This window comes from Berghia stephanieae, chromosome 6, assembly GCF_034508935.2.
Source record: "Berghia stephanieae isolate SIO BIC M18660-M18661 chromosome 6, UCSD_Bste_1.3, whole genome shotgun sequence".
In the NCBI taxonomy this organism is placed as follows: domain Eukaryota; kingdom Metazoa; phylum Mollusca; class Gastropoda; order Nudibranchia; family Aeolidiidae; genus Berghia; species Berghia stephanieae.
Window position 1 is genome coordinate 64,512,547 of NC_088365.1, and position 14,972 is coordinate 64,527,518.

The following is a 14,972-nucleotide window of genomic DNA, read 5'->3' on the forward strand; positions in this document are numbered from 1 at the left end:
ATTTCCTGTTGGGGTAATTTTTTACCTACTGACTACTAAGTGGAGTGGTAAACCACTACACCACGGTTGGATTTTAAGAATGAAAAAGAAATACATTAACATGAAAGGTAAATACGTAAACAGTTAAATAATTATTGACAATTAAGAAAACTTACTGTTTCGTGTTTCTTATGAAACTTAATTAAGAAAAGGTGTCATTTGAAGTGTAATATACAAGAAAAGAAAATGCCAAATGAAAATGCCAAATGCCAAATGATTTTTCTAATGCCAAACGGTTTTCAAAAATGCCAGATTTTTGGAATCTGGCATTTAAAATGCCAAACTGGCAACCCTGATTTACGACGAAATAAAAAGGAAGTACACGACAGACAATTTCATTGGTTTAAACAAGTCACATGGAATCTTCCTCTTTGCCCTTTGACCTATATGTCCAAAGGGAGTGAACCAAAATTGATTTTCAACACAAGAAATACAAACAAACAATCATGGCTGATCCTGTTGATGATCTGCTACCTTTGATTGGAGTCAACTATAATCAGGACGAGGATAGTGATGACTCTTCCTCAAACAATTCCGATTCAGGTAATTTTACCTGGTACAATGTCTCTCTCTCTCTCTCTCTCTCTCTCTCTCTCTCTCTCTCTCTCTCTCTCTCTCTCTCTCTCTCTCTCTCTCTCTCTCTCTTACTTTCTTTGACTTTCTTCCTCTCCCATATTCTCATGAATTCTATTATACAAAGCTTTTGACAAAGTCCACCATCATACATTAGCACTGAGATTATGGTATAGATACTTTGGTAAAAAATTCAAATTGGATTGAGCTCAAGGCTCATTTAAAGTATTTAAATTTAAAGTGCTTTTCAACACGATTCTAATGTCACTACTAATGATACCAAAATTGTGAAAATCAGAAGCAGAAGAAAAGTTACGTTAGTTTAAAGGCTGAAAATGGTCTTCTATTTGCCTTTGTTATTTACTGACGGACTTTGTGACCTGAAAATTGTTGCGTTTCTGGTTGTAACCACCGTTTGGATTTCAAAACTGCTCTAAAATGGCCGCTAAGATTTGAGGAAGGATTTTGCTGGAACGAATTTCATAGATGCGGTGTATACAGCTTTGCACTGAATGGACGTTTACCAAAGTACCTAATTATGGACATGTTGAAAACAAATCAAAACATTCCAATGGATTATGCCCTTCTTGACCAATCAAAGACAGGTAGTTGTCGTGGATATTGCGTCATCAGAGTCCACCCAATTGGTGTCTGGTGTTCCTCAGGGCACTGTTCTCCCCCCCCCCCCCCCTACTATTCTTAATCTACATCAATGATATGGAAGAAAGACTCACACCAGGAACCCAACTGAGATTGTTTGGAGATGACAGCTTTCTATATCGGACATTAAGAACTAAACATGACACAGAAATTCTTCAAGTTCAAGCCGATCTAGATAGCTTTAGCATGGAATTCCATCCTCAGAAGTGCCAGGTTGTAAAATTCACAAGAAACAGATAAATCATACAACAATACAGAACACTGCACTAGAAGAAATGAGCAAGGCGAAATATCTTGGAGTGACAATAACTAACAAACTAAATTGGAAAGGTCATGTTACAAACATATGAAACAAGCAAACTCTACTTTAGGCTTCCTCAGAAGAAATTTATACGACAGTAGAAGGGAAATAAAATTAAAGTGCTGCAAAGCACACAAGAATATAGTAGCTCTGTATGGGTCCCCCGTCACAAATCAGAAATCCAAGAAATTGAAAGAATTCAAAACAGATCAGTGAAATATATAAATCAAAACAACACAGATAAACGAGACGAAACTGAATTAGATCTTGAACCGCTACAACTGAGAAGAAAGCATGACAAAGTGATAAAATTTTGAAAAGGTCTAAACGACCAAGCTAAAGCTTAGTGATATTTTAAAAATCCAAGCCATCCAAGTTTATTCTTCCCCACTCAAGAGTGGATACCCACTTGTACTCGTTCATACCATCGACATTGAGACAGTGGAATAGTCTCACGTCTCCAATAAAGAAAAATACTGTGGTCTGTGAAATCTTCAAAATTGAAATTACAGATTTAAAAGTAAGAAGAAGGATATGTTGATGGTTGTGGTCGTGGTAGTGTATTTGATGATGATGATGATGGTGATGACAATGATGATTGTGTTTGCTTGTGTAGTTGGGATTGGTGATGATGATGTGATGATGATGTTGGTTATGTAGTTGAGGTAATTAAGTTTTTTTTGTTTGTAGTGGTTTAAAAAAAAAACAAATTAAAAAAGTAGAGCTTTTATATAGAGCAATATCCACTAAACGTGCTCAAAGCGCTTTACAAAGGGCCCCGATCAACAGCAACACATAACATGTAGAACAGACATGACATCTGGTAGGCGATATTACAATTTTTTTTCCAACAGAGACAACACTGTTAGCGGCCAGGTACTCATTTTAAACCTGAGCACGGTAAGAGAATGTGAGTAAAGAGCCGTTTCCAAGTACTCAGCTTTGCTCGAGGATCGAATCCAGGACCTTCCAATCCGAAAGCGAGTGACATACCACAAGACCACATAGCCGTTTATAGTTGTGGTAGTAAAGATGGTGGTTGTGGTTGTGGTTGTAGTAATGTTGATGATGATGAGGTTGTGATGGTGTTGGTGATTGTAGTATATTGATAACTCTTCGGTGGTAGATGTGGTTGTGATAGCAATGATGATGATGTGGTGGTTGTGGTTGTGGTTGTAGTAATGTTGATGATGATGAGGTTGTGATGGTGTTGGTGATTGTAGTATATTGATAACTCTTCGGTGGTAGATGTGGTTGTGATAGCAATGATGATGATGTGGTGGTTGTGGTTGTAGTAGTTTATTCATGATGGGGGCTGTAGAAGTGGCAGTAATATATATGTGGCATTGGTAGAGGTGATGGTTGGTGATGTGGTGGTGGTCATATTAGTGGTCGAAGTGATAATGATGAAAAGATGGTGTTTATAGCAATGGTGGTAATGGTGATGGTGTGTTGGTTGTGGTTGTGGTAGTAGTGACGGTGAGGATGCGGTGGTGCTTGTAATGAGTATGATGTGGTGTGATAAACTATTATTTGGAGAAGTACTGAGATGTGAGCAATTAAGAGAGAGAGAGAGAGAGAGAGAGAGAGAGAGAGAGAGAGAGAGAGAGAGAGAGAGATTATTATTATTATTATTATTATTATTATTATTATTATTATTATTATCATTATCATCATCATCATCATCATCATCTTCATCAACAGCAATGCTAATAATAATAATATATTCAACAACTATTTTATTTATAAAACGCATATAATAATAATAATAATAATAATAATAATAATAATAATAATAATAATAATAATAATAATAATAATAATAATAATAATAACAATAATAATAATAATAATAATAATAACAATAATAATAATAATAATAATAATAATAATAATAATAATAATAATAATAATATAGCACTTGTATAGCGCATAACCATGACTAGGTCATGCTCTATGCGCTTCACAGTTACAAGAATGACAATCTAAAATATCACTAACAGCACATGCACACACACACACACACACACACACACAAACACACACACACACACACACACACACACACTCACTTTCAGTTATTGCTCAAAAGAAGGAAAAAAAAACAAAAAACACCTATGCAGGGATGCCACTTTTCCGGTTTTAGCCGGAAATCCGGTTTTTTTTACCACCAGCCGGTTTTAATCCGGAACCTCCGGTTTTTGTCCGTCGTCACTTCAAAAAAAACAATTTTTTTTTTAAAGACGAAGAAAAAAATCGCGATCAAGATTTGAGCCGGAACTTTTTTGCCGGGTGAATAATTTGGGCTGTCACCGCCAGTCGAATATTTGGGCACCTAAATGGTAGTTTATCTCCGCCCATCCCCATCACAATTCCTCCTTTAAAAATTTTTTTTAAAAATAAATAAACAGTGATTTTGAGAATTTCTCAGAAATTTTCCGCTGAATTTGCCGTGTCAAACATTTCCCTCAAAACCACAAAATCACCACTATGTCTTATGTCATATTTTGACACCTGTGCAATAGTCTCGTGAAATTTAGTGACGGTCCCGTTTTTATGACGTCGGGCCAGACTGAATGGCACCAGATGTCACAATTGACACAGACGACCAGTGGTGTTCTTTGATTAGCTAGTTGATGGTTGAAGGGGAAGGGGAGGGACACATCTCTCTCTCTCTCTCTCTCTCTCTCTCTCTCTCTCTCTCTCTCTCTCTCTCTCTCTCTCTCCCCTCTCTCTCTCTTTTCCTCTTTCCCTTTGCCTTTTTTTTTTCCATTTCTCTTTTCTTCTTTTTTTTTTTTTTTTTTGATATAGAACTAAGATCAATTCATAAATTATTCTGGCAGAGAAGTCTCCCGCCCCCCCCCCCTCTCTCTCTCTCCTCTCTCCTCCTCTCTCTCTCTCTCTCTCTCTCCTCTCTCTCTCCTCTCTCTCTCTCTCTCTCTTTCCTCTTTCCCTTTCCTTTTTTTCTCATTCTCTTTCTTCTTTTTTTCTTTTTTTTTTTTGGATATAGAACTAAGATCAATTCATAAATTATTCTGGCAGAGAAGTCTCCCGCCCCCCCCCCCCTCTCTCTCTCTCCTCTCTCTCTCTCTCTCTCCCTCTCTCTCTCTCTCTCTCTCTCCTCTCTCTCTCTCTCTCTCTCTCTCTTTATTTCTTTCTCAACCATCCATTAAATCATCTGGTTATTCAGAGATAATACAATAGCCTGGAATAAAGCAATGGTGATTGGCTTAGTTTATTCTTCTTTCTTTTTACCTTTTGACTATGGCTTTAAATTTGTGAGATTCTTGGGTTGTATTTATAAGCTGAATAACCACTAGGTTTCGGTAAAAAATAAAAGATATTGTAGCCTGCTTTATAAAGTAAAAATCAAAACAAAACAACGCTTTCTGGCCTTTTATTTGAATGACATTGTAGGCCTTTAACATGTGGAAAGGACAATTCATTAAATGTTTACATAAAGTAAATTTATGTTTAATGATAAGAATGGATTTATTGTAGTAATAGTAATATATTACATAATACCAATACAAAACTATGTTCCTGTTATTTTTACACTTTGCTTGCGTTTGACCGATAGACGGAGACATTATCTTCCTTTTTGACAAATTGCTATTATTATCACTGAATAAAAAACACTCACCAAAACCAGTACATCATCTCTACCACCACTACTATTACAACCACCACCACATCATCATCCTTACCATCACTACTACTACAAATAACACCACATCATCCCTACCACCAGTACTACTACAACTACCACCACATCATCATTCCTACCACAACTATTACAACCAACACCACACAATTATCTCTAAAAGACCACCACTACTACAACTACCACCACATCATCATCCCTACCACCACTACTACTACAACCACCATCACATCATCTTCTCTAAGACCACTACTTCTACTACTACTACTACAATCACCACCACATCATCAACCCTACTACCACTACTACAACCACCACCACACCATCATCCCTAGCACCACTACTACTACAAATAACACCACATCATCCCTACCACCACTACTACTACAACTACCACTACATCATCATTCCTATCACAGCTACTACAACCACCACCACACAATCATCCATACGACCAGTACTACTATAACCACTACCACATCATCCCTACTACAACCACCAAATGTAATTACACTTTCAACTTTTGAAATTCTCCGAGTCGTGTCAGAAATTGCTGCGAGACAAATTTTGGATCGCATCTCAGTGAATTTGAGTAAAGTTCAAATTTATAGGTTATGGTTGCATGGGTGGGTCATGATCTTCACAATGAAAAATTTTCTCCTTTTATGTGACCAGTCATTCTCACCCCTGATAGCTATTGATATTGATTTGTCTATATTTTGTTTTCAGCACCTTATTTTATCAATTTGAAAACTGTTAACTCTCCTTTCTTTTGTGTGTTATTTGCTCTCAATTGAAATAATAAATACTGAAACAATATTCCAAATTTGACATTTTTCAAATCCCTACAAAGCCCTTGACGTTGATTTGTATCTCGTCCGTGCAAATTTTCAGGCTTTTTTAAATTTGCCTGGTGGCATCCCTGACCTATGATAAAATAAATGTGCTTATTGACAGAGACTTAAACTTAAAAATATGTTTTTGTAAAAAAGTAATGTTTAAAGCTGTTATATATTCATTCATTTCACAAATATTTCAGGTGAAGAATTTAGTGGTGACGATGGAGATGCGAATGAAGAAGGAAATAGGAAGAATAAAGACAAAGAGAAAAAGAAAACACAGACCGGGAACTCCACTGATGGTGAAAAGAGTCAAGTGATTGTCAATTTTGATAAAAGTTTGCCAGCGACACACTCTGTGAGTTTAATGTATATCGATAGTAATACTCAAATCTAATTGAATATGGTTTTGTGAAATAAAATTTTTTTAATGGAAATATTTGACTGGCTACACTATAATGATAATCCTTAAATTATCTCTTGAAATAATCTACGGTATGTAAAAGGTGTATATTATCATTGCATATGAGTATTTAAGTTTACAGTCACATCTCTCAAATCCACACACCACCGTTCCCAGCATTTCGTCCCGATTACAGAGACATCCAGATATTGGAATAAGTCCCTAAAGTTTACAAATAAAGAAGAAGAAAAAAAATCGTGTCTCCGCAAATCTGTCCAGATAATGGAGACATTCGGGTTGGAGAGACATGACTGTATATTGTTTTGATATTTATAACTTACAATATTACAGGATTGCATTCAAGTCTTCTTACAGTTAACAAATTATAATTTCAATCTCTTTTCTCATTTTGCACTTTTTGTTTCATTAAAAAAAATCAAGCAACAGGGTTAACAATTTTCCATTTATTTACAGAATTACGTATGTTATAAAACCTCATTATATATTCCATTCACCTGCTAAACGGAAGAAAAGGAAAAACATAATGTCTTTTTACTGGAGTTCAGCGCTCAAACATGCGTCGATCAATGTGTTTGTGTAAAAGTTCAGTAAATTTTTGCCTTCTGATTTGGCAACCCTGAAGCAAGTTATATGATATATTTTACTTTGTGGCACCACCAATCTGGAATTCTCTCTCTCAGTCTTTACCAGAAGCCCTCATACTATTGAGTGCTTCGAGCCTAATCTGAAGACAGAATATTTTAGTTATCTTTTCCTTAAAATTTCAAAATCACATTCTTCATATTCCGTTGGTATGGATAGATCATCTAGAATTTTGTATATTTAATTTTATTAAAATTGTAACAATTTGTTTTCTTAAAATTCTCATGTCACCTCTGTCTTATAAAGCGCCATTGAACACGTTAGGTTGAGATTCGAGTTCTATAAACTTATTTATTTATTTATTTATTTATGTTTTTATTTATTTATTCATTTATGTTTTTATTTTTTTATTCATTTATGTTTTTATTTATTTATTTATTTATTTATTTATTCATTTTTATTTGTGAAGTATTTAGGAAACGACATGGATGAGTTGAGAGGTCGGACCATACTAGATGAAAACAGCATCATCTCCTTGCCCATTTTGTTGTTGCCAAACGTTGTATTGGTACCAGGTCAAGTCATCCCCCTGTATTTGAACAGATTCAACAACGTCGCCATGGTGCGACGGGCTGCAGAGACGGACAAAACATTCGGTGTCCTCAACCTCACGTAAGGACATCATAAATGTTCTGAAGCATGACATTTTCTTTATAGCTTTCTGTATATAGAGTTTGAAATTGTACGTGTCACAGTAAGCATAGAATTGGTTGGAAAGTTTGGAACATAATTTCTTCAAAATCATACTTCTTTTCCTGATATTTATAACTACTAAATTGGAATGTGAAGAAGTATATTATATTATGTTTTGGTATTTTTCTATCATTATTGTAACAAATTATAAAAATTTCCTTGAAATAACTTATATAATTGCAAATCTCAAAAATTTCTCACAAATTTCTTTTTAAAATTAAAAAAAAATTATTTATTTATTTATTTTTCATTGATTTTAGTTTAGAAAAGAAATACAGAAATGAAATGCTTAATTTATTTTTGACATAAAAATTTTTTAAATATGAAGTAAGATGAATATGAAGCATATCTGACATTAATTGTATTGACAATTCTTTCAACTCCTCCACCTTCTCTCCCCTCCTTCCCTCTTAAACATTTTTTTTAAAGGAGGAGATAATTTTATGAAGTAGAATTTATGACCAATGATTAGTAGATTGATAAGATATAAATATGATTTGCAAAAAATAAAACACCCAAAAAAGTAATGGCAATCTCTTTCCTCTATTTACTCCTTTAGACATACAGAGAGTGGAGGGAATGTGTCGGATATCGGTTGCACTGCTGAAATCTTTTGTATGAAGGACGAGTCGGATTCATCTCTGTCGATCCTCCGAGCCAAAGCCATGGGAAGGCAGAGATTCAAAGTTATGGATTCTTTGATCCGAGACATTGCTGGGTAATCCCAATACTAGACTCATTCAAATTGAATTCGTTCGGCCATTTATAATTAACAGCTTCTGTGTATTTTTCCTTTATCCCTCGCCTTACCAAAAAAAAAAGTATTCCCTCTGAGCCATTTTGCTCATGGAGCCAGAGCTTATCCCAGTTTCTATATTGTGAAACAGACAATAGCAGTTGCTTCTTACCCTTTGGATAGGATGCTAGTCTATTGCAAATCACTACTGGGTAAACAGGGGGTCAGCAATAAAATCTCGACTGCACCTGAGATCGATTTCTGTCCCTCTGCTTGTGAAGCAAGTGCTCTAACAACTGAGTACAGTGAGAGAATGTGAGTAATGAGCCTTTTCCAAGGACTCAACTATGCACCGAGCAAGGCTCGAACCCAGGACCTTCTGATCCAGAAACGAGTGTCATACCACTAGACCACATGGCAGGTGAATTGTTTTTAACATAAAGAAATTAGAAGACAAATGAAAATTAATCATTACAGTGTTGAACTATAATGAATATAAAAAAGCTTCAAAATGGAAGAAGACATTTAACATAGAAATATTTCAAAGCCTCTTGTCAGCCAACAACTAAAACGATTAGTAAATTCATTTTTAGCCAGAGAAGGTCGTTGAGCCCGAAACGTTTTGTTTTCAGTATACCTTCTCATTTTTAGACCTTTCATACTCATTTTTGTTCAACACTCTCTTTTTCAGTCCACAACTCCAAGTAGCTTAGTATTGAATATTTCTATTCCAGGGGTCTGAAAGCTTCAGTGAAAATCTTACCTGAAATGACAGTGTCTGGTGCACTAGATGGTGTCAGACTTCCTTCCTTGTCACGGTTTCTGGTAAACCCATCCTCGGAGGACCCAGAGGACATGATCAAAACAGCTGTCGGGAAACAGGGACAAGTTCTAGCCTCCGTTGATTTTAGACAGCACAGAAATCCAGTCAAAAATTTCTTATCCTTCTCCACTTCTTGGCCATCTTGGGTTTATCGTTTATATGACGTGGTAGGTAGGAGAGGGAATAATTTCTTTTGATTTGGTCATATTTTTGACATAAAGACAGTTTCCATTGGATAGTTTTACATAGATGATGTGTTATTGGTGGAAAAACTGGCCTTTGCCTAAAATTAGAAAACTGGGTATTCTTAAAGTTACAAATTTAAGTGCAGGCACTTGTTTATGTAAGATAAAGATCTGTAAAAGTTGTGTATGAAACAGTCCCAGATAAAGCAGACAGAAAAAGACAAGAAAAAAAATCAACCTACCTCATCTGAGTCTAAAAATAAAACCTGAAAGAAAATTTTTTCTTGAGAATGGATTAAAGATTTATTTATCATTTTTTTGTTTTATTTGTTTGAGCATTTTTTTTCTTTTTTCTTTGATGTTGCTGCTTCTTTTTTTTCACATCAACCACACTGATATGATTGACATGATTTCATTTCCGATACACCATCTTTCAGGAATGGCTGTGTTCTCAGATAAAGCTAGAGCTGGAGAGTTGGAAAGGCGTTTCTCTCCCTAAAGACCCAATCCCTCTCTCTTACTGGGTGGCCCACAATCTGCCAGTCGATGACAATACACGTCTGTTTATTTTATCATTAGATTCGGTGGTCCAGAGGCTGCGATTTGGACTCAGTGTCATCCAAAAGGTATTTCATGTACTAAATTGATATTTCAGGGGTTCCGATAATTCAGTTGGTAGAATACTCACTTCACACGCAAAGGGACTGAGATTGATCCCGGGTGAAGTCGAGTTGTTTTTTTTCATGATTCCCAGCAGTGATTGGGTAGCTGGGTCTGTTTGATCTGGTGGAAAGTAGCATCCCATATTAAGGGTATCATGCAATTGCTATTGTCTGTTTCATGCAATAGGACCGGGATAAACTCTGGCTCCCTGGGCCTCATGGCTGTGAAGGACGTCTAAATGGATATCGCTTAACTCACTCAACTTTAACACCAAACTGTCTTGGTGCTTGCCTGTGACTACTTTTAGCCCATTGTTCAATATTTTCATATTTCATTTTCTGGGACAAAATGTACGTATATTATTAAAGCTTCTATTTTCTAATCATCACATGGTAGTGGTAGTTGAATAAAACTATCCACGTACCAAATTTCAATTAGATTGAGCAAATGAGTAAATTTCTTTTTTCAATTTTGAAAAGTACCAAATGTCTCTAGGGAGAGGGGACAGTAGGGAGATAAGATTGAGGGCTAGAAATGAATGAGTTGATAATTGGTTTGGTTTAACCATTTCGTGTGTTTTAATGGATGTAAAAGATTGTAGTGGGGAACTTCATGCAATTTATTCTAAAGTTTGCCTTAAATACCTCTTAAAATATTATCACACTTCTTACTGATGCTCTGGATTTTTTTATTCTCACCCAAATTGATTCAGTGATACAAAATGACAGCCTTTTCACCAGAAAGACTAGACATACAACAAAATTCCAACGCATTCAATGACAGAAAAAGCGCAAAGAAATGCAGATAATGCACACAATAACTGCTATTCGCCCTCCCCACCCCATCTCAGTTATGTGTGCCATGAGTGCTTTTCTCTTTTCTTCTTGAAAAATTTGTTTTTTTCAACTGGGTACTAACCTTACAACCCACACCTCTGTTGTAGCCGTGTTCCAAGAAATATTACCCAGTTTAGCCATGCATAATTTATATGAATTGTATAGGCTGTAGAACGGGGTTTTTAAAAACTTCCTGTTATAGCCAAGGTCGTTGTAAGTGAGCTATCCTGTATTATTATTATTATTATTATTATTATTATTATTATTATTATTATTATTATTATTATTATTATTATTATTATTATTATTATTGTTATTATTATTATTATTATTATTATTATTATTATTATTATTATTATTATTATTATTATTATTATTATTATTATTATTAGACATGATAAACATTATTAAAGACAAAAGAAAAAAATTAATTCAATCTTTGTTTTCATTTCATTTCCAAGACTGGTGTTACGTTACGCTGTAATGTTTGTGAGCAAGAAATCTCCAGTAAGAGGGAAGTCTTCAGTATGACAGAAGAAGGACCAGTGGGTGCCTATGTCAATCCTGGGGGTTACGTACATGAAATGTTTACAGTCCACGCAACCAAGAATCTCACACATATCGGTCGACCATCAACAGAACACAGCTGGTTTCCAGGGTATGAAATGACAATCGCCATTTTATATTATGGGGCTATGTGGTCTTGTGGTATGACACTCGCTTTTGGATAGGAAGGTCCTGGGTTCGAGCCTCGCTCTGGACATAGTTTGAGTCCTTGGAAAAGGCTCTTTACTCACATTCTCTCACCTTACTCAGGTGTAAAATGAGTACCTGGCCATTAACAGCGTTGTCACTGTCCGAAAAAATTATAGTATCGCCTAACAGTTGTCATGTCCCGTCCTACATGTTAAGTGTTGTTGTTGGCCAGGGAACCCTTGTAAAGCACTTTGAGCACGTTTAGTGGATATTGTGCTATATAAAAGCTCAATTTTTTAAAATAAAAAAAACAAAACTGGATAACATAACATTGAAAGAGAGAAGGAGCAAGCATAAACTGAAAGATCTTTTTTTAGGGTATACTAGGACAATTAGCCTTCCTAATCAAAGATCACTAACAAAACCCAGGAAAGGAGCACTTCTATCGGCTACCCCACCCCCCGAGTGAATGCACACATTCGGCCCTATTTTCTAAGTGCAATAAGGATATGGAATTCCCTCCCTAACAACGTGAGAAATTCTGACACTAATGAAAACTGGCTGACGAAGACCTTTGAGTCTGAAATATTCCGTTTTTGGTCTATCGTTCTTTTTTAAAGCTATTTATATTCATTTTTGTTCATTTCATCTTATAGTAAATCGCACAAAATGATTGACGTATTATGAGTATACGCTATGGAAAGGGATGAAAAGATTAATGGAGTATATCATTATTTTCTTCTTTTTTTTTGTTCCTTTAGGTATGCCTGGACTATTGTGCAGTGCAAACATTGCCATTCTCACATGGGCTGGAAGTTCACCGCCGTCAAATCTCACCTAGCCCCGAAGAAGTTCTGGGGCCTGTGCCGTTCTTCCATCGAAACGTTGTTTTCAACATCAGCAGAGGCAGAAGATGGAGAGCACACCCACCCGATTTACATCATGTAAACAGTTTTAACCCGTTAACTGGCAGGGTTTTTATTTTTAGCGGTCACTTACAATTTTCACCAAAAAAAGCAGCGACGAGTTTGCAATCTTGGTTTCAATGAAGCATACAGACCGGCTCATTTCCCAAATTTTATCAGGAAAGTCCTGATGGTTGTTTGTTGTTGTTGTTGTTGTTCTTCTTCTTCTTCTTCTTCTTCTTCTTCTTCTTCTTCTCTCTTTTGTTACGTTGAACCCTCAAGATTGATGATCAAACTACATTTTTTTTTTTAATATGAAAAAGAAAAAATTGACGAAGGATTATTGAATGTTTCATATTCCCTATTTCCATAAATTAATGTTATTTTCATGATTTTATTGCATTTTATAATTTAAGAAAATCATCATCATCTTCAACCACCATCATCATCACTATCATCATCATCATCATCATATCTTCACAACTACCACCACTATCATCATCATCATCATCATCATCACCGTTATCATCATTATCATCATGTCATCAATCATCCTATCACATCTTCATTTAAATCTAAACCCCAAGATTTGCCCCAATTTGTTTCCAATAATTCTCTGAAAAGTTGGTTGGTTGGAACATGACTCACACTCACACAACTGTTAATGTTGTCTTGGTGAAATTGTTAAGGCTTCTATCAAAATATGACCAAATGAATTATTGGGAATAATTTTGATTTCTTAGAAATTCATTCTCAACACTGCTTCAACTGTAAATAAATGTAAATATATCACTTATCATAATTGCCCGGTTATTGTTTGTAAACGTCTAGTTTGCATCTATTGATTTTCTTGTAACGTAGAGATAGGTACAAGTTTTTGAAAAAACAATTGTTTTCAGGATATTTAGTTAATGGCTGCTCTCTACTCTTCATTCGGAGATCCCAATCGTTCCATGTGTAGACAGACCACTCACTTCACACAGCAAGGGACTGAAATCAATCCATGGTGAAGTTGAGATTTTTTTCTGATCCCCCTGTCCAGCTTGGGCTGTTAGATTTGGCAGCAGCTTTTAGTGGTTCTCACACTACTATGTTATGATGATCTATCCAGGACGTAAACTCATCACTGCAATCGTGTACCATCGCAAACCCGCCTGGAAGCTTTGTCACAACGCACAGTTTAACTAGATGCTCTGCAGTTTCTGGTTCTTGACCACAACGGGTACATGTTGGACAGGTGGAAAGCCAGTCCCCACTGATGAAGTGAGTGTGTAGATTTGGCAGAGAGTACTTTTTCAAAAGACCAGAGTGTTATCAAAAGAGTTGCAATTGTCCGTTTCACGTTATAGAAACCGGAATTAAACTCCAGCTCCACGGGCCCAATGGCTCTGAATGACGACTCTTAATTTTGTCAAGCTTTTCTTTCTCTGCCATTTCTTCGTTAAACTTCTTTCTAAAAAAAAAAAAAAAAGTGAAAAAAATTAATATGAGCTAATAACCAGTAAGAATACTTTCAGTGAATTTTGGTGGATGAAAAATACTTGGAAATACCAAAAAGTTTGGTTCCTGAAGTTGATTCAGGGTTTAAATATTGTGGATGATAGTTATTTTTTTTATTCATTTGTTTAAAATAAATCATAACATCCAGAGCTTAATCAGAAGTTGCTATAAGCGTTTGTAGAGGTGCAAGGGTTTTTGGTTATTGTAGGTTATCAACAATTTCCAGCACTCTGAGGCGGGTTTGCCAATTAGGTGTTTTAAATGCCAAAATCCTTAATCTTGGTGGCACGATGTTGAAGCAGTTTGGCATGGAAAAATTGTGTTTGACATTTTGGCATTTTATTAAAAGTACCTAATTTTATCTATTTAATTTATTTAAATAATGGCATAACATTTACTCATTCACACGCCTAAACTAGCAAGACATAGTGAAATCTCCATGGCTGCATAATATAAAGATTGAGATTTATTTCTACTTTTTGGAATAATGGTTTTGAGCCGGAAACGTACCATATTCATTTTTGCCCATTACTTATTGTTTATATTATATTGTATGTAGATTTGTTGTTATTGACAATATTTTTCATGCTTTCATTGGAGGAATTAGTATTTATGCTGAACCATATGATGTATCTTTTGAATTGAACACTTCAAAGAAAACTGGTCCGGGATTATTTACTAATCTAAACTATAACCAATTACTGTGGAACTGTCACTGTTGTAACCAAATTTCAAGAGAAACAACCTAAATGGTCTAAATCACCATTTTTTGTAATCTGTATCGGCTCTCTAG

The 14,972-nt window shown here is 35.5% G+C and overlaps 1 protein-coding gene across 1 annotated transcript; it reads left to right on the forward strand.

The window, feature by feature from the left end:
- Positions 1-406: 406 nt before the first annotated feature.
- Positions 407-14,160, forward strand: LOC144975448 (protein cereblon-like). Its single transcript, XM_078919523.1, has 8 exons — positions 407-582; positions 6,277-6,434; positions 7,552-7,754; positions 8,395-8,553; positions 9,306-9,561; positions 10,017-10,205; positions 11,540-11,736; positions 12,536-14,160. The coding sequence occupies exons 1-8, from the start codon at positions 486-488 to the stop codon at positions 12,720-12,722; spliced, it is 1,446 nt and encodes a 481-aa protein (XP_078775649.1). The 5' UTR covers positions 407-485; the 3' UTR covers positions 12,723-14,160.
- The last annotated feature ends 812 nt before the right edge of the window (positions 14,161-14,972 follow it).

What these genes read in the sequence shown, in the direction of transcription:
- LOC144975448 (XM_078919523.1), top strand. Translation starts at nt 486, where the DNA reads ATGGCTGATCCTGTTGATGATCTGCTACCTTTGATTGGAGTCAACTAT. An exon ending in TTCGGTGTCCTCAACCTCAC is followed by an intron (nt 7,755 to 8,394) that starts GTAAGGACATCA and finishes TTACTCCTTTAG; the next exon opens with ACATACAGAGAGTGGAGGGA. An exon ending in GAACACAGCTGGTTTCCAGG is followed by an intron (nt 11,737 to 12,535) that starts GTATGAAATGAC and finishes TTGTTCCTTTAG; the next exon opens with GTATGCCTGGACTATTGTGC.